Here is a 24265-nt window from a genome sequence, read left to right on the forward strand (position 1 = left end):
GGACACCTATTCTGGGGTACACACGCACGCACGTCGGCACCCTGCCTGGTTTACTACTGTACCGGTACAGCAATTACCGTAGTTGACTTTTTTTCTTGCTCAGGGGGGGCTGTAGGCTGACGGACAAGGCGTTTTGGTACCTGCATCTATGCGCTTGCGAAAATGAATTACATACATTGCATCAAGAGATTGTGATTTCGGTTGATCGTGTTGGCCTTTTTTTTTTTTTTTTTTTTTTTTTTTTTTTTTTTTTTGGTTGGAGAAACAGGTGGCCAGATAGACGGCTAGGTCCGTCGCGTGAAAGTGGTCCGCCACGCCCGAAAATGGATCGGCTCCAATGGAACTGGGGGTCAACATGACGGACCGTTTGGGGTCTTGCTTCAAACTCTCGGCCGTGTCATGGTTATCCAGAAAATCCAAGGTGGATAGAATACGTGGCCGAAATTCACAATCTGCTTTGTTCTAGAGATATTCCATCCAAGCGATTGGATTGCCCATGTTTACCGCATCTGCTGTGCAGAGAAATCAAAACCACGATGCATGTATCTACACGTGTGTCTGCCACTTTGAATGCGAGTCAATTAGCTGCGGTGGTACGCGGTACAATCAGGAACCCAGGTGGGCGTCTGGAGCGCAGCATCCTGGATGTGGCGGGTTTTAATAGAATGGCGGCCGCCGCCGCCTGACGAAAAGGAAGTGGGCGAAAGGGGCTTCCCGACGACGCCGTCGCATCGGATGAGGCCAGGTCAAGCACCCAACCGCTTTTTCTTGCGCTTCTTTTTTCCTTTTTTTTTATTCGCACAGGTTACAGAGAGTACCCAATACACCAATGAAGATCCCCCTTGCATGATTGATTGTCCGCAGGGGGTGTAGCTTTTTTTTCCTATGTTGTTTTCTGTCGCAATTGTCATGTTGACGATCGGCTGACAGAATTTCATACTCTCGGGTGTTTTGTCCGCGGGAATGCTTGTCTTCGGCCTTTACCCAGGGACGCAGGACCGTGGGAAGACAGGGATTCGAGTCTTTTTTCCGGGGACATGATTTCCGTCGCTTTTTTTTCGTTTTGTTTCTCCAGCCGGCTGCTGCAAAGCAAAGCAGAGCAGAGCAAAGCAAAGCAGCAGCAACGGTAATTACGTGATTCGCGAGGATTCAAATGAAACGTGAAAATGCTTCATGTTTTTCTTCTTGTTCTTCTTTCTTGTATTTAATTTGCGCAACATTTCCAAAAACAGAGTGGCGCATTAAAGCAGCAAATGACACCAAAACAGCGAATACAGCGAAGACAGGTGCCCGGCAGTTGGGTACCTACCAATCTTATTTGACCCCCAAAACCTTCCCCACGTCAAATGGAGGCCAGAACACGGGCGAGCGGTGAGAAGTCCAAACAAAGCCTACAGTACCGAGGTTGGAAGAACCTTCCGAGTTCAGGTTGGTATCGTATCCCCTCGGGGGGGGTGAGAGGCCCACCGACACGCGATTTGGTTTCCACCACCCCATGTCGAGCACAAGAGATGTGGTCCTTTTGATTCGTAAATCGGATTTGCGCCTCCACGTCCCGTCCCAGGTTTCGCTCGACCAGACCAGAAATGGAAAGTCGTTTTTGTGTGTGAAATAAACAAATAAAAATCCGACAGATTCGTGATTCATCATGCTCTCGTCATTTGAGGCCCCAGGAATCCAGGATTCTTGCGGGGTCCACAAAAAAAAGAGAAGGAAAAAAAACACAGGAGACGGACTCTCTTCCCCGGCCAAACACGGTTTCGGCGGGTCGGGGCGTACCACCAAAATCAGACTTCCGCCCTTCCGGGCCAGCCGAGACCATCTATCCCCCCCAGCGTCCCGGGCCGGGGCGATGAAAAATTGCACACGGATACCTTTACCTATTGGAGTCTCGCATTAGGGGATATGCAGAGCCAGGTAGACATACGGAGTAGCTGAGGTGGCAGCCCCCCCGGCGCTTACAAGAAGCATCTCATTGGTGCAATGTGCATCGCGGGGGTTCGCTGATCTCACCCAGTTTTTCGGGCGTTCTGAGCCGTTGGGTTTGTTCAGGTTGGAGGCCGATGTTTTTGCCTGTCATGACCTTGGAAGATCACTGCGATTAAAACAACCCAGCCAGGCAACCAGCTCCCAGTGTCCAGGGCTCCCAATCTGCCTTACCTGGGGTCGTAGTCAAGTCAGTGACGTGGGGAAACATCCTAGCCCTCCCTCCTGGTGACAGCCTCATTTCCCAGGGGCCTTTTGGTGGCCTGTTCATTCCGCATTGACCAAGTTGATCTTCTGTGATTGCGCTCTCTCTCTCTCTCTCACCGCCTGAACACGGCTCTGAACTCCGTACGTTGTTGCCATCCACGGCCTCACCGCCTTCCCGTCCTTGGCGGAAGCGGTGGCTTGCAGTCATTCTCGCATTACGGAGTATATTTGCATAGGCGAGTACGGGTAGTTGCAAACAGGTCAACCAAAAGTCGCAAAAAAAAAAAAAAAAAAAAAAAAAAAGACCAAAAGCAAGTCTCAACCAAGAGCAACCATCACAGGCATCCCGCGAATTCCGCAACCGCGATCCACAAGACTGGGGCCTAGCATACAACCCCGTATGCAATGGATCATCATCACACATACCAGACCGCTGATGCCGGCGTGGGGGCCGCCGCCGAGTACTAACGTTGGGCTCCACATCTCCGACCCCCCTAAAGTCCGGCCCCCTTGAAAAATGTAACGACGAAATACCCCTTTTATAAACCGATTTAAATGTAAACCTATCAACGCACAATAATACAATCATTGTCAGGCTCTCCCGGTTCGCTAACCTCTTCTCCATCGTTCAAAGCTTCTAAACAGTCCCTATTATTTTCCTGTGCTTCATAAACGTTTTTTTTGCTGACCAAAAGCTCGTTGGGATCCGGAATCACCCTTTTCCTTTTGACCGGCCGTACCGCCTCCAATTTTGCTTTTAACAAACTGATTTTTTGCTGAGCTTCAGCCAATAAGATATCCTTGGTTTCGAAGCTTTTTTGGACTTTTGCAAACAAAAGCCGTGAAGTGGCGTTACTTTTTTCGGACCGGGAAATTTCCTGTAGTTGAAGTCGAATATCTCGGGTCGTTTTAGGGGTTTTCCAAATAAGTAAAGACTGGTCGTTAATTTTTTGGGTTGGATTTTCCGGTGTTTTATCCCTTTGGAAGCCGTTATTTTTACCTTTTTCGACGTTGGCGTTGCTATTTTCTAATAAAAAAGGGTTTAAAAGTGGTTTTGCCAAGTTCACCGGCCATAACCCCGTCGTACGCCAACCAGATTGAATGGTTTTTGCTATAAATGCTTTTGATCTGGCTTTTCGATAGCAAAGTAGAAAGTTTCGTTTCCCAACAACCGTTGAACAGCAAAACTGGTTTACAAATCCCAGGTGACGTCGATAAGCTTCCTTTAACGGCCCAAAAACCGATAAATCCAACGGTTGAAGAACGTGTGACGAATGAGGGGGTAAATATAGGAGTTGAATATTGTTTTGCAAGCAAAGAAGCATAAATTCGTCCGTTATATGTGATCCATGGCCATCCAGAACTAATAACCGCTTTTCAGGGGTTAAAGGTTGGGTATACGGAATAAACACCTTTTTTAACCATTCGATACCTGTTTCATTATTTGTCCACCCGTTTTCGGTTGCATGAAATTGCCAGGTATCGAAAGGACTTAAATCAGCTGGAAACCATTGTTGCTGTACGTTTTTCCCCTTAAATATAACGAGGGGAGGTATAACAGCCCCCGTAGCTGATACACATTCGATTATGCTCGTCCAACCCCGCGTTCCAGGCTCTTTTCGCTGTAATGGCCGGATTTTATTACGCCCTAACACCAGGCCATTAGATCCTTTGCCTTCCATTATACCTGTTTCGTCCATATTCCAACGGTTGGCCGGTTTTATAGTATCGACAACGGGATTTTTCAAATAGGACCACCAAGATTTAATTACCTCGGTTGTAGCCCCATTAACCCGGGCATTTTCTATTCGCCGGGGTCTTTGGGTTTTCAAAATTGGATATCGGGCTATAAAACGGCTAACCCAATGTTTCCCAAGGCTTTTTCTTTCTCCGGCGGCCTGAAGAATTCGTTCCGCAAAATAGCGTAGTTCTTGATGCGTTGGCGGAAGGCCTAACGCGGCCTGCGCAAGTACCCAATCTGCCAAATAGGTTTCCTGCTCCTGTGAAAGCCTTTGACAAAATCTTTTCGCTTGTTGAATTGACTGGGCCCCCTTTAAACGATCGTGAAGGGTACTCCGAGGAATACCCCATTTTTGCGAGGTTTTGTGAACTGATTTGCCATTTCTTATGTCAGAAATGGCAGCAAGAAGCTGATTTTCAGTGTACTGTTTCATTGGAAGGTTTGGAGCAAGAATCTTCAAAAATCAAGTTCTAAAGTGAAAAATTCGTCTAGATATTTATAAAATAAAACAAAGGGTTGACGTGGCTGAGTAGATATTTTTAGGGGCCGGACTTTAGGGGGGTCGGAGATGTGGAGCTCAACGTTACAACTCGACGACGCCGATCCCGGTCCCCGGCGCGACGGCCATCACGCCGCCCCCTCCCGCGTCTGCCCCGCACCCCGACTTTGGCGGTCCCGGCCAGCAGCAGCCCGGCCGAACCAGCCAGAACCACCACACCACCAGCGCCGGCGCCGGGTATCTTCCGTCTGCCCCCGTCGGCATCAAGCCGCCCCCACCACAGCAGCACTACTACGACCATCAGCAGCAGCAGCAACAACAGCACCATCAGGAGCCGCCGCTGGTGCACTCGTCGCCGCAGTTCGTGACGCCGGGCGAGATGTTGCTGACTCACCACACGCCGGTGCCGACCACCATGCCGCGGGACCTCGGTGCCGTGCGGGCTGGTGCCGAGTTCGCGGTCAAGGAGTACGCCAGCCTGCAGCGGCGGCGGAGGGATGGGGACGTCGAGGTGGGGCCTGCGCTGGAGGAGCAGAGCGGCGTGGTCGCCATGGAGCTGGGCAGGTTGCGGGCCCACGTCAAGGAGATGGCCGTCCTGGCTCGGCAGCATCGATGGAGGCGGTGGTTGATTGGAGGATTCATGTGAGTGGTCTCTCTTTTTTCTTCCCATATTTTGGTCGTGTATGGTTTTTTTTTTCCAAATTTCAACTTACACGTCCATCACCTCAACGCAAAAAGCGGCACCTTGATCCCGGCCGTACGCAGGCTCTTCCGACGGCCAGAGTCCAACAGCGAGGGCACGTCCAACGACACAGAGTACGCCTTTTTCCACAGCAAATCCCTTGTCCAGCGCGTCCTGGACTCGGTGCGCGGCGGATGGAGTGGCATCAGCCGGCTGGCGTCGGCCACCTTCCTGGTGTTTGCGGTCTTGTACGTCTTCCAGAACGAAGTGACGCTGCGGGTTGCCAGCACGCTGTCCAAGAGGCTCAAGAGGCTTTCATCAAAGATCGAGAACAGTGACAACTACGAGATGAGCGATAAGGACCTTGCGCTGTTGAGGGGCTGGAGGTGGAGGGTTCTGTCGAGGAGTTGAGCCGTGGTCACGAGGCGCTGCATGGATGTTCATGTTTTTACATTGATGACTGACTTGTTTACCTACCTGTGCTTTTTGGTTCTAATCTGGATTGCATCTGAACATACGTGAAGCTGATGTGGAAATCCTACGACTATTTACCGGTAGGTGGGCAAGAAGCATTCCTTGGATGCTGAAGCAACTTTATGTACTCATGATGAGACTCAATTGTTGGCCGTGCTTGAAAAAAAAACCAAGAGATTCCTTGGCAATTTTCATAGAGGCAACGGCAAAGTAAGCATAGGTGTCGTGACTGTCGTCATGTCTCTGGTTGAATATCGTGTAAAGTCTATGGCGAGTAGTTTATATCTTAATCTGTAAGATTGAATGAGCTGACGATCGTATCCCTGGACGCCTATCTTCACACTGCTTAATCTTGTGCCTGCAACTGTTTTTGTGGTTATACGACCCAAATCAGCTCCGGCAACTGAAGGTGAAGCTCATCACATTTGACAGTGGTAATATACTCTCCGTCAGATGTTGGTCCACGTCTTCACCATCGCGTGATTCGCGTGCACCCCGAGCTTTTGGTTTGAAAAACCGAGGACACGGGTATACTCTCTTGTCCACTCTGGATGCATAAGCTATGGTTATATGCTTGGCTTTTTTTTAAAACGGCACTCGTCGCGAGGATCCGAGCAGTTTATAATGATATTGTTGTTCTTGAAACGCGGATCGCACTTGTGGATTTGAAATACTTTTTTTTCGACATCGTGTTTGACCCACACTGCGATCATAGTCTTTTTTGACACTTGGAAAACAAACAGTTTATTAGTATTGAGCTAAACTTACAAGCTTAGTGTATCGTGTTTGCTGACGACTCCATAGCTTGTGGGACTTGTGATTCTTGCTCGGGTGTACAATGTATGATATTCATAGGAAGTTTGTCTGGGTTGATTTTCGCACCGGCATGATTCTTGGCTGTTTACATAAGTTAGTACAGGAAACCGGGTGCTGCGACTGGACTGCGTACAAAGATGGTTTGACGAGTCACAGGGCGTTGAGCTTGACGCAATTATATCACTATTTACATGTCAAAGTACTTTTCTTTTTTCTTCTTTTTTCTTAAAAAAAAAACTCCAGAATGCTTTTCGTAATGTAGAATCTGCTGCCAACAAGCCGATTCATGTGTATCTTCGGCTTCCACGGCCTGTCTCTCAGTTGGACCAAGGTTATCGCTGGAGCTAGAGAGGGTGATAAAGGCCATCTCTGCTGTTATCTCTTTTGGGCCCCAATATGTTGAAGGGAGCGTCTCGCGAGGTTTCATTAAACCACCGTTTGATGGCCTCGGAAGATGGGCGTCCTGAGTAGTGGAAAGTCTCGGGCCATTCAGAAGACGAACTCCAACTGCGAGCGCTGGGGATCCACGGGGTGTTGGTGGGCTTGGGCATGTCAGCGGGTGGTGATGTATGCTTCATCATTCTCTCGGAAAAAGAGCGAAAATTCAAGATGGCTCTGTAGTCGCTAATTCCCATACTCTCCTTGTATCCATTCTGGTTTGTCCACGATTCCGATGGCAGCGAGAGCAGCGCAAAAGAATGGAGATGCTGGGCTATGTGTGCGTCAAGCTTGCTGTCAGGCTTGTGGCAGTGATACTCGCATAGAGGACAGGATATGGGAGGAATAAGTCTGCGCCGGAATCGATCTGCCGTCTGGTGATCTGCCGTCTGCTTCGCTCGAGCTCCATGCTCAGTGCTGACGTGGTCGACCCATGCCTTGTTGGATTTGAAAGCCAGCGGCGGTCCCATGTGCTCATCCTTGTTCGCAGTTGCTGGACAGAAGGTGCAGATCCAGAAATCACCAGCATGGTTGCCAAGTATGTGATTTGTGAGTTGGTCGGTTGTTGGAAACATGTCGTCTGACTGGGTGCAGCTTTCGAAGAAACACGAGTAGGGGAGGATGTCTTGAACGATATGGCCACTGAGGCGCGCGCGTCATGTTAGCAATCAAAAGGGTGAGCATCGAGTCAACGGTTTCTGTGCTTGACTTGACCTGTTCATCGAGGGATTTCTTGCCCTTGACATCGGCTTTAATGCCAAACGCCCAGATGTTGAACTGCCCATACTGTGTCATGACCCAAGATGGAATCAGTCGGCGTTGCACAATCCAAGCTTTCTGTGGAGGACGGTGTGCTCTGGTATCACGGATTCCAGAGCTCAAAGCTGCCCCCTTATCTCCTCCGGTCACCAAGCCTTTCTCTGAGACAATTGTTGGAGAAGCTGGACCGTCGAGAAGTGTCTGGACACCACAAACTGACGCTGCAAGTCCAAATCGTCAAAGCTTTCTGGCAGTTCTACGCCTCGAGCTGGATGCAGAGGACTTGGAACAAGGACCTGGTCCACTTTCTCTTTCAAAGGAGGGGACAGTCGAGTCAAGAGATCAAAGTCGACGACCCATTTCTCGAAATCCGATTCGACATGGCTGCCCCAGGACAGCAGAGGGTTGAACAATACCCATACTTTACGTGGCCGCCCATCCACTCTCTCGGCGTCATCCTCTTGGAAATCGAGCTTGTAGACTGCATTGATCGCGCTGTCCAAGATTATGGATTCTTGTCAGAGTCTACAGGCCGGCCGAAACAAAATGCCGAGCTTTTTGCCGCCGAGTACGCTGTCAAGTGCGATCACATTCTGGACAATGATGAAACATACCCTGAGGTGGCATCATCATCAAATCCTGCCTTGATGCGACATCGGATCTCAATCGGCTACACAACCGCAGCGTCAGTGAACAAAGAGACGCCATTTTCAAGCTCATAGTGTCCCCTCTCGAGACCCTGTTGAAGAACGGATTCATGGATTTGAAACAAAATGTCGGTGGGCTTTTACATGGGACTGTAAATGTAGGGTTACAGGCGGTCCAAAGTTCGACACTGCACAGTCCAGTAAACGCCAACCAGTCGGAAACTCGGTACGTGTTTAGTTTGAATTCTGAACTGTTCCCCCAAGAGTAGAGGGCTACCGCATTAGACTCCCACTAACCTCAACCGACCCAGGTCTCATAGTCTCACAAGCCAGCGCGCAGTTAGCTGCGATAGAACCGGCACTCCGCTAGAAACAAGGCGAGCGCACAACGATTAATTAAACCCGAGTTTGACATCCAAGCACATTGATAAGCGGCCAATCACTAACAAACCAGTCTATCCAGTGACCCAAACCCTGCATCCCATGGCTGGTTCAGCCGTCTTGACGAGTTGACTGCTGTCCTGACTATGAGCGGAGATAGGGATGCCCATAGCAGACCGACGCGAGTGGCCATACTCGACACTGGTTTGAGCAAGAAATATCAACAAGACGCCGCTCTGCATGTTTGCCACGGACGCGCGGGCCAATGCGTCGGTCAGATGGAACCCACGCGTCGAGGCGCGGCAGGGGGCCAAGGGATGCTACGCCATCCTGGGGGAAAACATATGTCTGCAGACGGATGCGAATCTGAACAGCTGCCAAGGCTGCAAGACGGCGTTATCGGGGACTTCTTATTCGGCTGCCATTGGGGCTGGTCTCGCTGGGCACCTGTTGGACTTTTCCAGACAGCCGGATTGTCGCGAGCGCATCAGGAGGAGAAACAGCCTGGCGAAAGTGGAGGGCATGGTGTCCGTCTTCTGGTCCATGTGTGAAGGCAGTGATAGGCAGGTGCCTTGCATGACACCGTGGAAATTGTTGCCGAAGCTTGGTGAAAATGACCCCAACCCCGACATGTGGACGGGGAAGGAGCAAGCACGAAACAGTATTTGCGAAACCATGTCGAGGGCGTTGGAGAAAACATATTAGGATAGGCATGTACCTTTATTGTACCCTGTCCAAAAAAAAGCCATTTTGCTGCGTAGAAAGCTGTCTAACAAAGCTGATGATCATGACGCTAAATCACATTAATGCGATACAGAACCACCAGCGCGGCAAAATAACACCCGGCGCTGACAAAATACGGCAAACCAAGCCCCTCGAACCTGAGGTCGATGCCCACGATCCACAGGCTGGTCACGATGGGCACGCCGACCAGCGACCCGACCGTCTTGACGAGCATGACGACCGAAAACACGGTCGTGTCATGTGACTCACTGCTGAGCCTACCACCGCCAGTAATACCAGTGACCGAGGTGGGCGTACTCGTCCCGTGGTACCCGTCATCGTCGTCGTCGTCGTCGTCATCATCCTTGGGATTCTGCTGCACCGGCGACACCTGCGGCGACTTGAGCAGGCTCAGCGTAAACACGGGCAGGGCGGACCCGAGCGCGTAGACGCCCATGGCCGGGACGAGCAGCCAGACGGTGGGGGCCAGGCCGATAAAGGTGGCGCCCGCGACCGACATGACCAGGCACGCGTTTGCCCAAAACAGATTCTGCCGCTCCGCCGAGCCGGTGCTCTTCCTCGCGCGGGCGCGCAGCAGAGAAGGCACGACGGCGGTGAGGAGGACGAAATTGACGCACGCCTTGGCCGACAAGAGGTAGCCCGCCGACGAAAACGACCACGTGTAGCGCTGCGAGATGTACTGCACCAGCAGTTTCGTGTCGGCGCTGGCGAGCGAGGTGAGGAACATGCTGGCGAGGAGAAAGGCAAAGTTGCGCGGCCGAGAGGCGACAAAGGTGTAGAGGAAGTTGAGGCGGTGGACGATTGCTTGGATGGCGGGCTGGGAGGAGTGAAGCTTTGGAAACGACGAGGTTGGGGCGTTTGCTAAAGACTCCTCCTGGCGCTGGTCGTGGCGACTATCAGGGATCAGGGGGACGACGCGGGAGGCGAGGAAGAGTAGCGATATGCCGATGACGAAGGGCAGCCATATGTTTAAGCTCATGGTGCCCGACGCAAAGGCGGGGCCGACGAGGGCGACAATGTACGTGATGGAGCTCATGTATCCAAAGTACGTAGCCCGGAGCACACTGTCTTCTGTCAGGCCCGCAGCAAAGGCGTAGGTGATGGAATTGAAGACGCAATCACCACCCAGCACGGAAAGCATGGGCGCAAGATACAGCAGACCGACCGGAAGCACATTCTCAAAATAACCTACGACCACAGCCCAGGCCAGCATGGCGATGCGCGGAACAAGGTTGAGCAGCAGCACAAGACGTCTGCCGTACCTCTCGGCCACGAAGCCGAGGGGTATGGTCATGACGAGATCTGTAGTTGGTAAGAGATGGGGTTAGTAGGGCGGTGGGCCGAGCTTGGAGTAACGAAGCCACCAAAGCCGTCACAGTCATAGCACATACCTCCTATGATCCATGCAAGGTCCATTCCCCGCTGCACGCGCGCCAGGTCCTGCTGTACCTCGCCGACCTTGCACAGCTGCTCGCGGACCTGGCCGTCGGGCAGAAAAACGGCCTCGGAGCCATCGTCAACGATGGTGCGGAAGAAGTCGCGACAGATGCGTCGTTCAATGACGCGATTGAGCGGGAGCTGGTACAGGCTCGCCGACAGGTTCACCAGCAGGACCAAGACGAGCAGTGGGGTGACGGCGCGATTGTGTGGTGAGGGCGGCGGGGACAAGAGGGACGACAATGTCGGCGATTCGAGACCCTCCATTCTTGCTGCTGCTCCTGCTGCTTCCCCATCGATCCTCAGCGACTTTGCGCTGGGGTCCGCCCTGTCGGTGCTGACGGCAGTGCTGCCATCGGGTCGGTTCATGCCGGAGAGGGGAGGTTTGGGATCTCTTATGGCCCGGCGGTGTGTCTTTGCTCTGGTTGGATGAAGGAGCGCGAGGTGGCAATCCGTAGGGCGCGCGTTTGTTTTGGGGGTGGGCACATGGAAACCGATTAGGGAGGTAGGGAGGCTTGGAGGCTTGGGAGGCGCTCAATAGTGGATTGGGGTGAATTTTTCGAGACTAGAATGACGTGTGGATGATGTAAGACGCCAAGCCTATAAATAAGAATCAGGCCCAGGCCACGCTACTCAGTTGTCACTTGTCAGTCAAGCTGTTCAGGGAAAATTGCGCAGCAGCTTTTTTTTTTCTCTTTCTTTTTTTTTGCTTTAAAGTTGAAGCAGAACCGCGCAAGAAAACATGAATCAGCTAGAGGCGACAGCGATGAGCCCTGTTGTTTTGCCGGCTGCATGGGTCCGTTTCGCGGGTTGGTACGCTGCGGGCAGCGGAAAGTGGTTCCGAGAGCCCTGTAATCTTTTTATTAGAGTCGCTGCACGGCAGTCGACATTCGACAAAGGTACAGTACCAAGAGTAGATTGTTTCAATCGGGAGACAAGGAGGGTTCCAGGCCGATTAGATAAGGTCTTGTAACGTTATCGAAGAGTGGGGGGTCGCTGCATTAATTGGCTCACCGAGGCATGACACCCCACAAGACGCCAACTTTGCATGAGCCGCCAAGACGACCTTGCGGCGTTGCTCGCAACTTGGACGATAAAAAACTGAACGAGAAAAAATGCCAGCACCAGTTGGCGTTGGCGTCAAACGGAAACGCGACGCGGCCGATACAGAGGTCGCATCAGATGTACAGTACTCAACATCAATTGAGAATGATTCTCTCAAAATTCCTAGCGCGGCAGCGACCGCGACGGTGAAGGATCATGGGTCTGCGGGGTACAAAGAGCAACAGCAGGAGCAAATACCTAAAAATGACTCCTACTACCGCAACCTTTATCGTCACGAGATTGACTTTCGAGAAATGGGGACTCAAGATCCCGATTTCAAGGCTGTGTGAGTTTGATGCGTGATTTTTGTTTGCCGGTGTGTTGTGCATGCCGCGGCTTCGCCTTCTCATGGTCACTCGCTGACCATGCATTCATTGTCTGTAGCTTGAAGCGCAATGGCCAGCTTGACTTTAGCGATCCCAAGGCCGTCATGCAGCTCACAAAGTCCTCACTGAAACTGCATTTTGGTCTAGAGATGGAATTACCTGATGATCGCCTATGTCCTCCCGTAAGTTGGCAACTTGATCTGGAATTTGTAAAATGGACTCGGTACACTATGTTGTCAACATGTCATATATGTACCGTACCCTCATTAGGTAACAACTAACAAAGACTTGGACACAAAGGTCCCAAATCGCCACAACTACATTCTATGGCTCAAAGACCTCCTCGATTCAAGCTCGTATTGTCCACCAGGTGGTAAACTGACAGGCCTTGATATCGGTACCGGTGCAAGCTGCATTTATCCTTTACTCGGATGCACTCAACGGCCTTGGGAGTTTATTGCAACAGGCACGTGATTATCTCCACCAATGATTGACCTCTCACTAACACGACACCTTCAGACGTCGACAAAAAGAGCCTGTCGTACGCAGAGAAGAACATTGCCGCCAACAACCTCTCGGACCGGATCAAGCTCGTCCCTCGCCCGGATCCAGCGACATCTCCGCTGATCCCGCTCGACGAGCTGAAAATCGACGCCATTGACTTTGTAATGACCAACCCGCCATTTTACGAATCAGAAAAGGAACTCCTCACGCTGGCAGCACAAAAGGAACTCCCGCCTTCGACTGCCTGCACCGGCGCCCCCGTAGAGATGGTGCACCTGGCGGGCGGCGAGGTCGGCTTCGTCACGCGGATCCTGGACGAGTCTCTTGTCCTGAGGGAGAGGGTGCGCTGGTACACGAGCATGCTGGGCAAGCTGTCGAGCCTCGAGGTGCTGGTTGAGACGTTGAGGGACAGAGGAGTGACAAACTACGCCGTCACCGAGTTCGTCCAGGGGACCAAGACGAAACGCTGGGCCGTGGGGTGGAGCTTTGGCGGGATGAGGGCGGGACAGGCTGCCGCCAGGGGGATGGCGCAGCTGGCTTGGAGAAAGGTCCTTCCCGCGCCAGTGGAAGTTGAGATTGGGGCTTTGGGGGTGAGCAAGGCTGGGGAGGTGGCTGGAAATATCGACGCGCTGATGCACGGCTTGGAGCTGGAGAGCTGGGGCTGGGACAAGCAGGAGCTGAAAGGGGTTGCCAGAACGAGGGAGAATGTCTGGGGCAGGGCGTGGAGGAGACGAAAGGCGAGGGAGAAGGATGGTGTGGGAGAAGCGAGTGTTGGGGCTGCCGAAAGGGACAGGCCGCTTTCTGGATTTGAGGTTGCCATGACTGTTGGCAGGAGTCAAGCCGTGGTGGTGTGTCGGTGGCGTGAGGGTCACGACGAGGCCATTTTTCAAAGCTTTTGCGGGTTTTTGAAAACGAGACTTGAGCTGGGGGTGGCGACGTAGCAAGAGGAAAGTGAAGACAGAAGCAATTTTTTGACATGGACAAACAAAGGGTCTTTGTTTGAGGGTGTTGAGTGACAATGAGACCTGCAGCAACGACACGGAACATGTGGGATCTGGCAACAGTTGCTTGCTTTGAGACTCTCGACCGAGTTTAGTGTTTTGGATGATTCGATCATTAATTTCTCTCAAGGCCTTGCCAGGATTCAATCTTGAGTCTATTGTCAATAGCGCTGCTTGGTGTTGGGGTACTTTATCACATTCGGTTCGAGCTTTGGTTTTGAATGTTTCGATTGGCACCATAAACCTTCGACGCCTTATGTCTATATTCTTTTAGTCTATCGCGCCTACATTCCAAAGTAGGTGGTTGCAATTTTGGGTTCCCATATTGGACGTACTTTTATTATTTTATCTTATCCGTTTCAGCTGCCAAGCTGGTAACGCAACATCTCCAACGGCGCTATTGGTTAGGCTTTGTGCGTGTATAACTGTATATCTACGCAAAGAGGAACAAACAAATCTGAAGCGAGTGCGACGCTTAGCATGCGGTTGACTTGGTCCTCGACGATAATCTCGGCCCAGGAAATGGTAAAACATCCAAAAACCACACCTTGAATGTAATCAAAGATGCAAAGAAAAAAAACTACATGCCATTGTTTGAAGAGTACTGCGCTGCTGGCCACTCTTGGATCAGATCGAGCATATCGGCATTGCTTATCCCTCCCAGCGAATCATCCCAGCCTCCGAGTCCCTGATCAAACGACGGCATGTCCGCAAAGGTCATTGTGTGCCCCAGCTGGGGGTCGATCGGATAGGACATGGTGGTGGCGGCGAGCTCGTGACCTGTGGACCCTATCCCCACGGCACCGGCGGCAGCAGTGTTTGTGGTGTCGAAGAAGCTCGGGAATACCGACGAGCCCTGCATCTGGCCCAGATCGCCAAGGTTTGGCACACACGCCCTCTTTGTCGGACAGCCATCTCCTGCCATCATTCCTGCCTCGGTGGCTGATCGCTTGCTCGCGGGCCACGAAGGGGTCTGTTCAAACGGTTGCTGCTCGTTGGAAACTCCCATGGCGGTGGAGAGTCCGGCCTGGGAGGACTTGGCCGGCTGTTTGTACCTCGGCCTGCGCGTCATGGCCGCCTTCATCAGGGCGTCTTTGTCGTTGGCCTGCACGGCGCGTTGGTAGACGGCCTGCCGCTCCGCTCTGGCGCCGTTGAGTTCTGCGTTTGCCGTCTTTGCCTGTAGACGTCACGGTTTTTAGTCAGTTGGGAACTGTGGGCTAGTCAAAAGACTGCTCATTCGGAGACTACGGATAGAAAGACAAGAGGGAAATCAAAAAGAGAGGGCAATGCAGACCTTGAGTTGCGTCTTGGGCCCTGCAGCTACCCTCCAGAGGAACGAGGCGTGGCTCAGGTTGTAGACCATGGCTTTTGAATACTGGAGTGCAGGTCGAATGTCAGCTGCTATGCAATGGACAAAAGGGGAATGCTGGATGCAAAAGAAAAAAAGAAACGACGTGATAAAATTACTCTCAAAGCGGCAACGACACTGTCAAACCGGGACTGAAACGTCTCGTGCACTTCATGGTCGTAAAGACTGACATCGGGCAGCTGATGGGTGTTGCCGAGCTGAGCTTCTATGATGTTGTCCTAGATTTGTTCAATGGCAAGTTAGATTTGTTCAAGTTTCAACAGTCAAAAGACAAAAAGACAAAAAGATAAAAGTACGCAAAGCTCACCAAAAGCTCAAAAGCCATAATCTCCAACGTGACCGAGTTTGTCGACTCCATGAGCCACCGCTTCACCTTGTCCGTCACCTTGCCCTGGGCGCCGAGCTCGTGCGGCCCGGCCACCTAAGCCATGGCCTCGACGAGCTGCCGGACAAAGTACCGTCTCTGCGAGTCCACCATGGGAAAGGTCGGGTCGCAGGGCCGCTGGTGCCGACGCGATTCCAGCCTGACCTGGGCGGCGAGGGCGCGGGCGTCGTTGGAGTTGGCAAAGTAGCCGCGGTAGACTTGTGGTGGCTGGCTGCCGTTGTCGTGCATGTTGACGGACTTGAGCTCGTCCTTGAGGCTGAGGCTGTGGAGCAGTTCCTTGGTCGAGGGGCCCGGGTGGGGCGTCGGCTGCTGCGGGAGCGGTGGGTTGGTGGCGTCGTAGTCCAGGTGGTGTTTGTTGTAGAGCCAGTCGGTCATTGCGGGTTGAAATTCGGACACCTGGGGCAGGTACGGGATGGTATATATGCGATGGAAAATACGAAGTCGAATCTGTCGACGGTACGGTGGTGGCTGATTGTAGAAGGAAGGATGGTCTGTAAAAGTACAGAGACGAAAACAACCCAAGCAGGGCTGTGAATTCTGTGTCTTGACTTTTATAGAGCTAGGAAAGCTAGGAAGTGGATGGTTTATGGAGATGGATTGCCCAGCCCTCGAAAGTGACCAAGGCCTGAGTATTAAATCGACTCTTGCTTGTGATTGTCTACAACAGAGTCTAGAGCCCGCCAACTTGCTTGATCGACTTGGGCAGTTGCTCAAAGACACGGTCACCTGCCCGCTGGCCGTCTAAACGGCCACTTTGGGTGATGGCCCTGATGGGGAGATTGAGGGTAAGAATGGTGGCCAGGTCGCGGGCCCAGAATTCATGTCATTGTTTGTCGCTGAGCAACAGGCAGTCGGTCTACCTCTGAGAATGGTCGGGTTCGGCATTTAGGTCTCTTCTCTACGTACCGAACCTGTCAAAGATTTCACGCTCATCGTGCAAATCACTCGTCATGCTTTTTCATTTGATGCCCACAAATGATACAGTCATGTCATTACATTAATTTCTACTCGACCCATTCGTCTTTTTTTCTTTTTTAGCTAAAATACATGCGACTCAAGGAATCCTCAAGACGACGCTCGCCTGATCGACGGGGGTCCCCCGCTCGACAACGGCACCCTGCGCAATGGCCATCTCCTCGCGCTCGTCGTCGGCAGCAAAGTAGGCGGCGGTCAGGAAGGGCGAGTTGAGCCCGCAGACGTTGAGGGTGATGGCCATGGTGCACCAGCCGCGGGCGTCGTCGGCGGGGTCCTGGTAGCGGACGTAGGAGCGCATGGGCACCTTGACCGAGACGGACTCGCCGTCCCTGGCGCCGGCGAAGCTGTACTCGATGTGCTTGTCGGCGGGGATGCTGTCGCAGGGGCCGGGCCACGACAGCGGGCTGCCCTGGTAGGGGACGGGGTGGCTCGGGTTCAGGCGCAGGCCGGTGGCGTTGAAGTAGGCCTGCTCGTCGACCGGGTTGTGCCCGTCGGCCACGGCGCCCGAGTCGATGATGCACCGCTTCATGTCGACGGCCGGGTCGTCGTGGGCCATGGCGATGGGCACGCCGTCCACCGAGAGGTTGGCCGCGTGGGTGTAGTACTCGTTGAAGCTGTAGGGCAGCCCGTCGGCGTGGGTCCGCCGGGGGATCCTGACCAGCGGGCCGTCGTACTTTGAGGTGTCGATGCCGCCCAGCAGCCCGACGCCCGTGTACGTGTCCTTGACGGCGGCGGGCGGCTTCTCGAACCACAGGGACTGCACGGGGGCCGAGAGCTTGCCCTGCTCGAGCAGGTTCTGGCGGAACGAGGGGCCCTGGGTGGCCTGGACGTTGTTGGCCGGGTCGGCGGGGTGGTAGGGGGCGACGCCGAGGATGGAGTAGTCGTAGAGCGGGGTGGCGCCGCACGAGCCGTCGGCCTCCCAGACGCGCTGCTGCAGGTACTGGGGCATGGCGACGCTGACGCCCTCGATGGGGCCCGACGACAGGCCGGTGACGGCGTCGACAAAGGTCAGGGTGTCGTTGTAGCGGTAGCTGGCCTTGTACCACTTGTTGAGGCTGCCGCCGTACGCGTACTCGGCCGTGAAGGGGTAGAGCGCCGACGCCGTCTTGGAGCGCGACGGGTCGTAGGTGCCGTCCTCGGGCACCGACGCGTTGCAGGGGCCCTGGCAGGCCAGGAACCGGCAGCCCCAGTTCATGGTGGAGTCGGGCCCAAACACGAAAAAGTCGGGGCTGCCCAGGTCGTACACCACGTCGATGGTCTGGTTGTGGTCGCTGTACGGCACCGACAGGCTGGTGGCCATCTTGTGGTTGTTGCCGTACGTCAGGTGCAGCGGCATGACCACCGTGGGCGGCGCCGAAGATGCAGCCCCGACTGCGGCAGCCGCGGCGAGGTTGGCGGCCACCAAGGCGCCGGCTGCCGATTGCAAAACAGTCTTCATGGTGATGTGAATTGTTTGGGACCAGATTATTGACTTGGACTGTTGGGCATGTGGAAAAGAGGTTGCATCAGAGGTTGCATCAGAGGTTGCATCAGAAGTTGCATCTCGTTGCAGAGGCAATAACAGCTGTATTTATTTCTTTCATCGACGCGATGGATCGATCTCCTCGGCTATCACGGACCCCCCGGTAGTAGTTCATCGTCATCTCCATATTACACCACAAACTGGCATTCGACTCGAATCCCCGTGTCTCCATTTCACCCAAATACGAGCATTTTAAAAGGGGCAACCTGGAATTCCCACCTGCCCTTTTGGATCTGTTACAGGGGACCGGGACCATAATCTCCGCTCCAAAATGCTGGCCCCTTGCCAATCCCAACCTTTGACACGAGCCGATGCAACCCCCAACTTTTTTTTTCTCTTGTCTTCTTTTGCGTAGCACGTCTCTTTTGCCTCTAGTAAAGTTTTACCCCATATGGAATTCGGCACCTTGTTGACTTGATTTTGTCTAATACGAGCTCGTCTGCATAAACCCCACCGGCGCTTGGCAAATTGCGACTCCGTTTTGAGATTTAGGGCAGGACGATCGGGGATGAATGATTACATTTGTAATTTTATCGTGCAGAGTAACATACGATCCACGTTGACGCGTGCCCAGACGACGAAAAGTTTACTTACTATCTAGAACTAGAAGTAGCTAGATATATCAATTCTGATCGCCATTCTTTTGTCTCTTACCATGATGCTGTCAGGATCATCCCCTCACAAGTTCAAGTCAACATGTTGGGCGTGGCTGCTATCGTCTTGACCGTTCTCGGTCTGACCCGCGAGGTGTCTTGCGCTGTCGCGTCAGGGGAGAACCAGTACATTGTCGAATATGCAAATGTAAGTTTTCTTTTTTTTTTTTTTTTTTTTTTTTTTTTTTTTTTTTTTTCTTCTCTCTGGCAAGTACTCCCGAAAATAAACAAAACAAAACCCAACTGACACCTGCCAGGGCGTCGTCCCTCGCGACCTGCCTATCGACGGCCCCGTAAAGGTGGTCAAGACGCTCGACTCGCCCGGCATCTTCACCGGCGCCGTCGTCGAGGCCACCAGCAAAGAGGAGGCGTCCACCTTTGCGTCGGCCAACCGCGCGGCCAACATCTGGCCCAACCAGCGCATCAAGCTCGACGAGCCCCTGGACCAGCGCGCGTTTGCCGACGACGTCGCCGCCACAGACTACTCGGTGCACGCGGCCACGGGCGTCGACCGGCTGCACGCCGAGGGCATCCTGGGCCAGGGCGTCAAGGTCGCCGTGGTCGACAGCGGCGTCTGGTACAAGCATCCCGCGCTCGGGGGTGGCTTCGGCCCCGGCTTCAAGGTCGCCGGCGGATGGGATTTTGTGGGCGACGCCGGGCGTGACGAGACTCCGCGCCCCGACGATGACCCGCTCGACACGCCGAGCATCGGGCACGGCACCCACGTGGCGGGCATCGTGGCGGGCTCCAGCGACAAGTTTGTCGGCGTGGCGCCCAACGCCACCATCCTCGCCTACAAGATCATGGCGACCGAGGCTGGCTCCGACGTGGCCACCATCATCGACGCCTGGCTGCGCGCCTACAGCGACGGCGCCGACGTCATCACCATGAGCATCAGCGGCCTGACCGGATGGTCCGACAACCCCCTGGCCGTCTTGGCAGCCCGCCTCGTCGCCCAGGGCGTCGTCATGACCGTGTCGGCCGGCAACAACGGTGCCGACGGGCCCTACTATGCAGGCGACGCCAACACCAGCCCGCACCTCCTGTCCGTCGCATCCGTCGGCGCAAGCAACTACCCCGCCACGCCCTACCGTCTGACCATGACCAGCGACGGCGTGTCCAACACCACCAAGTCGGGATACCTTCCCGCGGCTGCCGCATTTCCCGCCGAGGTCAACGGCTGGCCCATCGTGGCCCTCAACTTCAACACCAGCAACACCGACGACGCCTGCAGCCCCTACCCCGCCGGAACCGCCAACCTGACCGGAGCCGTGGCGCTCGTCCGCCGCACGGCCGGCTGCAACTTTGTGAGCAAACAAAAAAACCTGCAGGCCCTGGGCGCCAAGTACGTGCTCGTGTACAACGACAACCGGCCCATCATCACGCCCGGCTCCTCGGACCCGGGCAGCCTCTTGGGCATGATCACCGCCGAGGCCGGCCACGCCATCATCAAGGCGCTGGTCGCCGGCGCCAACGTGACGGCCGACTTTTCCCTGCACGCGGGAGACGCGCCCCTGGCCGGGATCCCGGACCTCGCGGCCGGCGGCAAGCCCAGCGTCTTCAGCAGCTGGGCGTCGACCTACGACCTGCAGCTCAAGCCCGACGTCGCGGCCCCCGGCGGCAACATCTTCAGCACCTGGCCCGAGGACTCGTACATGGTGCAGAGCGGCACGTCCATGGCCACGCCCTACGTCGCCGGCATCGCGGCGCTGTACATTGGCGCGCTGGGCGGCCGCGACAAACACGGCCCCGCCTTCGCCGCCGAGCTGACCCGGCGCATCGCGAGCGCGGGCTCCTCGCTGCCGTGGTACGACGGCGCCGCCACCAGCGCCGAGTTCGTGGCGCCCCCGCTGCAGATGGGCAGCGGGCTGGTCGACGCGACGAGGGTGCTGCGCGCCGCCACGGCGCTGGACGCCACCAAGCTCAACCTCAACGACACGGCAAACTTCCAGGGCGTGCACGACGTCACCGTCACCAACAATGGCGCCGCCGCCGTGTCGTACAGCTTCGCGCTCGAGCCGGCCGCCGGGTTCGAGATCTTTGAGCTGCACGACCTCGTCGTCAACAGCTGGGGCGTCAAGCAGTTCGCCAAGCTGGAGCCCAAGGACATGGCCCCCGACGTGCAGCTGCCGGAGCCGTTCAGTCTGGGGCCTGGGGAGTCGAAAACGGTCACGGTGACGTTTGCCAACCCCGAGAACAAGGGATGGAACGCCACGCTGATCCCGGCGTACAGCGGCAAGGTCGTTGTGGCTGGCGACAACGGTGACCAACTGTCGCTGCCGTACATGGGTATGTTTTTTTAGGAGGCAGTACGTAACCGCAGAATGATGCTGACCACTGACCAAAACCAGGCATCGGAGCAAGCCTCTACGAGAACGCCAAGGTCTTTAGAAAGGACTACCCCTCGTCTTTCTCTGGTGACTCGACGTGGTATTCGATTGACCAAAAGCCATAGTAAGCTTACAAAACCCACCCGCAGCCATGTGGAGTATCGTCCACCAACACCTAACCTCTCTTCGCTTGCCTAACCTCTCTTCACTTGCGCAGCTACAACTTCAACCTCACCAAGGGAGGCCGTCAGTTCCCCTGGATACACACCTCGTTCACCTGGGGCGTGAGGGAGCTGCGATGGGATGTAAGTTTTGTCCGTTGCTGTTGATCAAACAAAGTGTCATTGCGCTCACACGTCAACAAAAAAACAGATCTTCCAATCCAACTGGTCCGAGTCGCAGTGGACCTACCCCCCGACGCCCGGCGCCAACGGCTTCGTCGACGCCGTGAGCCACTACACGGGCCCCTCGCTCAGCCAAGAGGGCAACTTTGGCGCCCCGCCCTACAACCTGTCGGATCCCTTTTACAGCAGCCAGATGGAGCCCTTCCCCCAGCGGTTCCTCTCGCGCCTCAGCACCTTCAACCCGGGCGAGCAAAAGTATTGGTGGATGGGCAAGATGGCCAACGGCAGCCAGATTGCGCCCGGCAACTATACGTATGTTTCGATTGCGTTTCTTAGAGTCGCATCTGTCGTGAAAAAAAACTAACCTTTTCGCCTTGCTTCGTCTACAGTATGCGCGTGGCTGCTTCCAGGCCGTTTGCAGACCTCACCAAGGCGGATGGGTGGGAGGTCTGGAGAAGAGAGATCCAGGTGCTGCCACTAATCTAGGTGGTTACTTGTCTTGCCTGGTAGTTGTAGTTCTACCGCTTGAATAATGATGAAATCTAATACAGTGCACTTCTTCCTTGATTCACCTGGCTACATTGACATGGAGAAACACTGAGAGTAAAACTGTCCAAACTAACAGAAAAACACAATTTACAATTTACAACATCACCTATACAAAGTCCTCTTGTCCGCCGCATCCTTCCGGAAATGCGTCATCAAAAACACGTTCCCCAGCCCCTCCACCCGCAGCCGGTACCTGCTCTCGACCCTGCCCACCCTCTCCGTCTCCCTCTGCCGCATCGCCACCACCGCCCGCCGCTCCGCCGGCCCCAGGTGCGCGAGCGCGAGCTGGTCGCCGGAGCGCAGGTCGGCAAACCGCCTATCAATGACGTCGACGCGCCTGTCCGCCTTGGACAGCGCCAGCCTGCCGCTCTCCAATGCGCCGCCCGTCGACCCCCGCGGCGCCTGCGATTCCCGGTCGTCGCGCCCGCCCTGCAGCACCGCGGGGGTCTGGTCCGTTGAGCGCGTCCGCGTCCGTCGGGAGCGGGAGCTGGCTGCTGGCCCGGCGCGGTTGTGGATGACGCGGCCCGAGGGCAGACGGAGCCACTTCTCGTCCGGGTCGGCCGCCGCGTTTTCAGTCTTGAAGTGCGGCGTCTTGGTGTTGTCGTCGTCGTCAGCCCCTTCGGCGTCGCTTTCCGCCTCAGAGTCGGTGGACGAGTCGTAGAAGTCGGCATACTCGGAGCCGTCGGCTATGTCGAATCGGCAGTGGCCCTTGTCCATCATGTCTGGGAACCGGTCAGCAAAACGAGAACGACACAGAGAGCTGGGGTTTGGAAGAGAGTGCGCTTACGTTGCTGGGCGGCCTCTGTCGTGTTGCGTTGGGTGCCGCAGCACAGGCACTCGTTGTAGCCCGAGACCACGAGGTGCAGATATGAAAAGAGCGTCTCGAGATCGACGGCCAGGCGATCCGTGGCTGGGATCATGAGCCCGTGCGCCAGTCGCATGTGAGCCATGTTGGCCTCGAAATTCCCCTGGAGCTTGTTGCAGAATAGGCACTGCTCGTGGTTGAAGACGAGAGTGTCGGTGGGTGAGGTGGTTGAAGACAGCGACGGGCTGCTTGCGCCGCTGCCGCTGCCGCTGCCGGTTGTGCCGCCGCCGACCATTGTCAGAGGTTGGGAGAGGAGTTTGGTTTTGTTGGGCGAAGCTAAAGTTGCAGGTAGTGTGTAGTTGTGGTTTCGGTTTCTTTTTGCTAGGGAGCTCTGTTATGTGTTTGATGGATATCAATGAATTCTTTTTGGTTAATGGTGAATCTTCCCGTGGACTTTATAGTGCTTTTCTTAGGATCACATCTCACATCAATTGCAAATGTTGATCGAGAAGCTATTTCTTGCCCATTGGTCAATTGGACGTCGCCAAGCAGCTCGCTGCAAGCCGGGCCAATTGGGCGTGGACTGGGCGTGCTGGCTATTCCCAATTCGGGCGCAATTGATGCCTGCGCAGAATGATTCATCCTGACTTGATCACTTTTGAGGCACATCCAAGGCGGAACAGCCACAATTACCTAAGCTAACAAATCGTAATCGTTGGCCAAGGCTTGGTATTGGTAATACCTGTCTGGGTCTAGATCTAGATCCAACTACCAGCTGGTTTCTGCGTACAGTCAACGTAAAACTCTGGCCAAATTGATGGCATCCAGGATTGTGCCTGAGAATCTTTTAATGGATGAAACAAAAACAAGCCGTACACAGCAACCCTGAACAAGCTCGTTGAGGCTGCAACGGGTATCAAAGGTGACCATGAGGGATATTCTCCCATCTTTCCCAAATTCAAATTTTGTGTAATGAAGGCAACGGGAAACACGCCCGAGGTTGGCCCATTGAGATGCATCCTAGGGGGAAACAGATGAGAAGGTGTGATGTGTCGAGGTCAGACCTCGAACAGTTGGTGGACTATGCCAATGTCCAGTCCCATTTGTACCCATGTTTCATATACTGTCGTACCTCGAGGAAATACTAGATTGGTAGCATGGGTTCCCAACTCGGTGCTGACACCAGAAAGTTAATCCGGCAGATGACTTGAACGCTCGTCATTTTACCCAACAGGGCTAGAACTCCTGCCAGGTCTAGAACCTTGGCACCAGTCTAAAATCAGAGCTGCAACTAGCTGTAGTATCTTATAATGGAGCTAGAAAGCTATTTATGACAAGGACTCTGCTTCAATTAGCCTCATCTCCCCTGTCAGTCTGAACTAACGCACCTAGCATGAGGCGATGAGAGCTTCTCGAAGACTCGAACAGCCTTGACCCGCACCGACTGAGATCAAACTAAGCTAGTAGTAGTAGTAGTAGTAGTAGTAGTAGTAGTATTATTTAACGCCGGGCTCGGCCCGGCTTGCTAGCCGGCCGTTAGCAACCTCCCGAGGGGTATCTCGGCGCGCGTTCTATCTTCTTTATTTA

The 24265-nt window shown here is 54.4% G+C and overlaps 10 protein-coding genes across 10 annotated transcripts; 5 read left to right on the top strand and 5 right to left on the bottom strand.

Annotated features, from left to right (window-relative positions):
* Nucleotides 1-2624: 2624 nt before the first annotated feature.
* On the top strand, nt 2625-5526 carry MGG_14162 (uncharacterized protein; the record flags this gene model as incomplete). The annotated part of the gene is made up of 3 exons (XM_003720368.1): nt 2625-4580; nt 4618-5075; nt 5172-5526. Exons 1-3 carry the CDS (start codon nt 4503-4505, stop codon nt 5524-5526), a joined length of 891 nt encoding a protein of 296 aa, XP_003720416.1. The 5' UTR covers nt 2625-4502.
* A 1223-nt stretch (nt 5527-6749) lies between these two features.
* Nucleotides 6750-7418, bottom strand: MGG_15424 (uncharacterized protein; the record flags this gene model as incomplete). Its single annotated transcript, XM_003720369.1, has 1 exon — nt 6750-7418. One exon carries the CDS (start codon nt 7416-7418, stop codon nt 6750-6752), a length of 669 nt encoding a protein of 222 aa, XP_003720417.1.
* Nucleotides 7419-7646: 228 nt separating this feature from the next.
* On the top strand, nt 7647-8569 carry MGG_09822 (uncharacterized protein; the record flags this gene model as incomplete). The annotated part of the gene is made up of 3 exons (XM_003720370.1): nt 7647-8287; nt 8412-8475; nt 8561-8569. 3 exons carry the CDS (start codon nt 7647-7649, stop codon nt 8567-8569), a joined length of 714 nt encoding a protein of 237 aa, XP_003720418.1.
* A 301-nt stretch (nt 8570-8870) lies between these two features.
* Nucleotides 8871-9335, top strand: MGG_15425 (uncharacterized protein; the record flags this gene model as incomplete). Its single annotated transcript, XM_003720371.1, has 1 exon — nt 8871-9335. The coding sequence occupies one exon, from the start codon at nt 8871-8873 to the stop codon at nt 9333-9335; it is 465 nt and encodes a 154-aa protein (XP_003720419.1).
* Nucleotides 9336-9423: 88 nt separating this feature from the next.
* Nucleotides 9424-11180, bottom strand: MGG_09821 (uncharacterized protein; the record flags this gene model as incomplete). Its single annotated transcript, XM_003720372.1, has 2 exons — nt 9424-10676; nt 10766-11180. 2 exons carry the CDS (start codon nt 11178-11180, stop codon nt 9424-9426), a joined length of 1668 nt encoding a protein of 555 aa, XP_003720420.1.
* Nucleotides 11181-11451: 271 nt separating this feature from the next.
* Nucleotides 11452-14116, top strand: MGG_09820 (uncharacterized protein). The gene is made up of 4 exons (XM_003720373.1): nt 11452-12201; nt 12300-12423; nt 12542-12707; nt 12761-14116. Exons 1-4 carry the CDS (start codon nt 11927-11929, stop codon nt 13684-13686), a joined length of 1491 nt encoding a protein of 496 aa, XP_003720421.1. The 5' UTR covers nt 11452-11926; the 3' UTR covers nt 13687-14116.
* Nucleotides 14117-14326: 210 nt separating this feature from the next.
* On the bottom strand, nt 14327-15518 carry MGG_09819 (uncharacterized protein; the record flags this gene model as incomplete). The annotated part of the gene is made up of 4 exons (XM_003720374.1): nt 15423-15518; nt 15214-15333; nt 15041-15121; nt 14327-14923 (listed from the first exon to the last, which is right to left on the bottom strand). The coding sequence occupies exons 1-4, from the start codon at nt 15471-15473 to the stop codon at nt 14327-14329; spliced, it is 849 nt and encodes a 282-aa protein (XP_003720422.1). The 5' UTR covers nt 15474-15518.
* Nucleotides 15519-16413: 895 nt separating this feature from the next.
* Nucleotides 16414-18006, bottom strand: MGG_09818 (uncharacterized protein). The gene has a single exon (XM_003720375.1). The coding sequence runs from the start codon at nt 17911-17913 to the stop codon at nt 16555-16557; it is 1359 nt and encodes a 452-aa protein (XP_003720423.1). The 5' UTR covers nt 17914-18006; the 3' UTR covers nt 16414-16554.
* Nucleotides 18007-18602: 596 nt separating this feature from the next.
* Nucleotides 18603-22003, top strand: MGG_09817 (minor extracellular protease vpr). The gene is made up of 6 exons (XM_003720376.1): nt 18603-18798; nt 18908-20939; nt 21002-21104; nt 21198-21285; nt 21353-21636; nt 21714-22003. The coding sequence occupies exons 1-6, from the start codon at nt 18694-18696 to the stop codon at nt 21808-21810; spliced, it is 2709 nt and encodes a 902-aa protein (XP_003720424.1). The 5' UTR covers nt 18603-18693; the 3' UTR covers nt 21811-22003.
* On the bottom strand, nt 21877-23212 carry MGG_09816 (uncharacterized protein). The gene is made up of 2 exons (XM_003720377.1): nt 22661-23212; nt 21877-22595 (listed from the first exon to the last, which is right to left on the bottom strand). Exons 1-2 carry the CDS (start codon nt 22971-22973, stop codon nt 21976-21978), a joined length of 933 nt encoding a protein of 310 aa, XP_003720425.1. The 5' UTR covers nt 22974-23212; the 3' UTR covers nt 21877-21975.
* Nucleotides 23213-24265: the final 1053 nt, after the last annotated feature.

The sequence above is a fragment of the Pyricularia oryzae genome, chromosome 6 (assembly GCF_000002495.2).
Source record: "Pyricularia oryzae 70-15 chromosome 6, whole genome shotgun sequence".
NCBI classification, from domain to species: domain Eukaryota; kingdom Fungi; phylum Ascomycota; class Sordariomycetes; order Magnaporthales; family Pyriculariaceae; genus Pyricularia; species Pyricularia oryzae.

Coding starts and splice junctions, on each gene's coding strand:
- MGG_09820 (XM_003720373.1), top strand. CDS start 11,927: ATGCCAGCACCAGTTGGCGTTGGCGTCAAACGGAAACGCGACGCGGCC. Junction 12,424..12,541: donor ATGATCGCCTATGTCCTCCC/GTAAGTTGGCAA, acceptor TTGGACACAAAG/GTCCCAAATCGCCACAACTA. Junction 12,708..12,760: donor TTGGGAGTTTATTGCAACAG/GCACGTGATTAT, acceptor CGACACCTTCAG/ACGTCGACAAAAAGAGCCTG.
- MGG_09816 (XM_003720377.1), bottom strand. CDS start 22,973: ATGGTCGGCGGCGGCACAACCGGCAGCGGCAGCGGCAGCGGCGCAAGC. Junction 22,596..22,660: donor GACAGAGGCCGCCCAGCAAC/GTAAGCGCACTC, acceptor ACCGGTTCCCAG/ACATGATGGACAAGGGCCAC.
- MGG_09817 (XM_003720376.1), top strand. CDS start 18,694: ATGTTGGGCGTGGCTGCTATCGTCTTGACCGTTCTCGGTCTGACCCGC. Junction 21,286..21,352: donor TGAGGGAGCTGCGATGGGAT/GTAAGTTTTGTC, acceptor ACAAAAAAACAG/ATCTTCCAATCCAACTGGTC. Junction 21,637..21,713: donor ATTGCGCCCGGCAACTATAC/GTATGTTTCGAT, acceptor CTTCGTCTACAG/TATGCGCGTGGCTGCTTCCA.
- MGG_09818 (XM_003720375.1), bottom strand. CDS start 17,913: ATGAAGACTGTTTTGCAATCGGCAGCCGGCGCCTTGGTGGCCGCCAAC.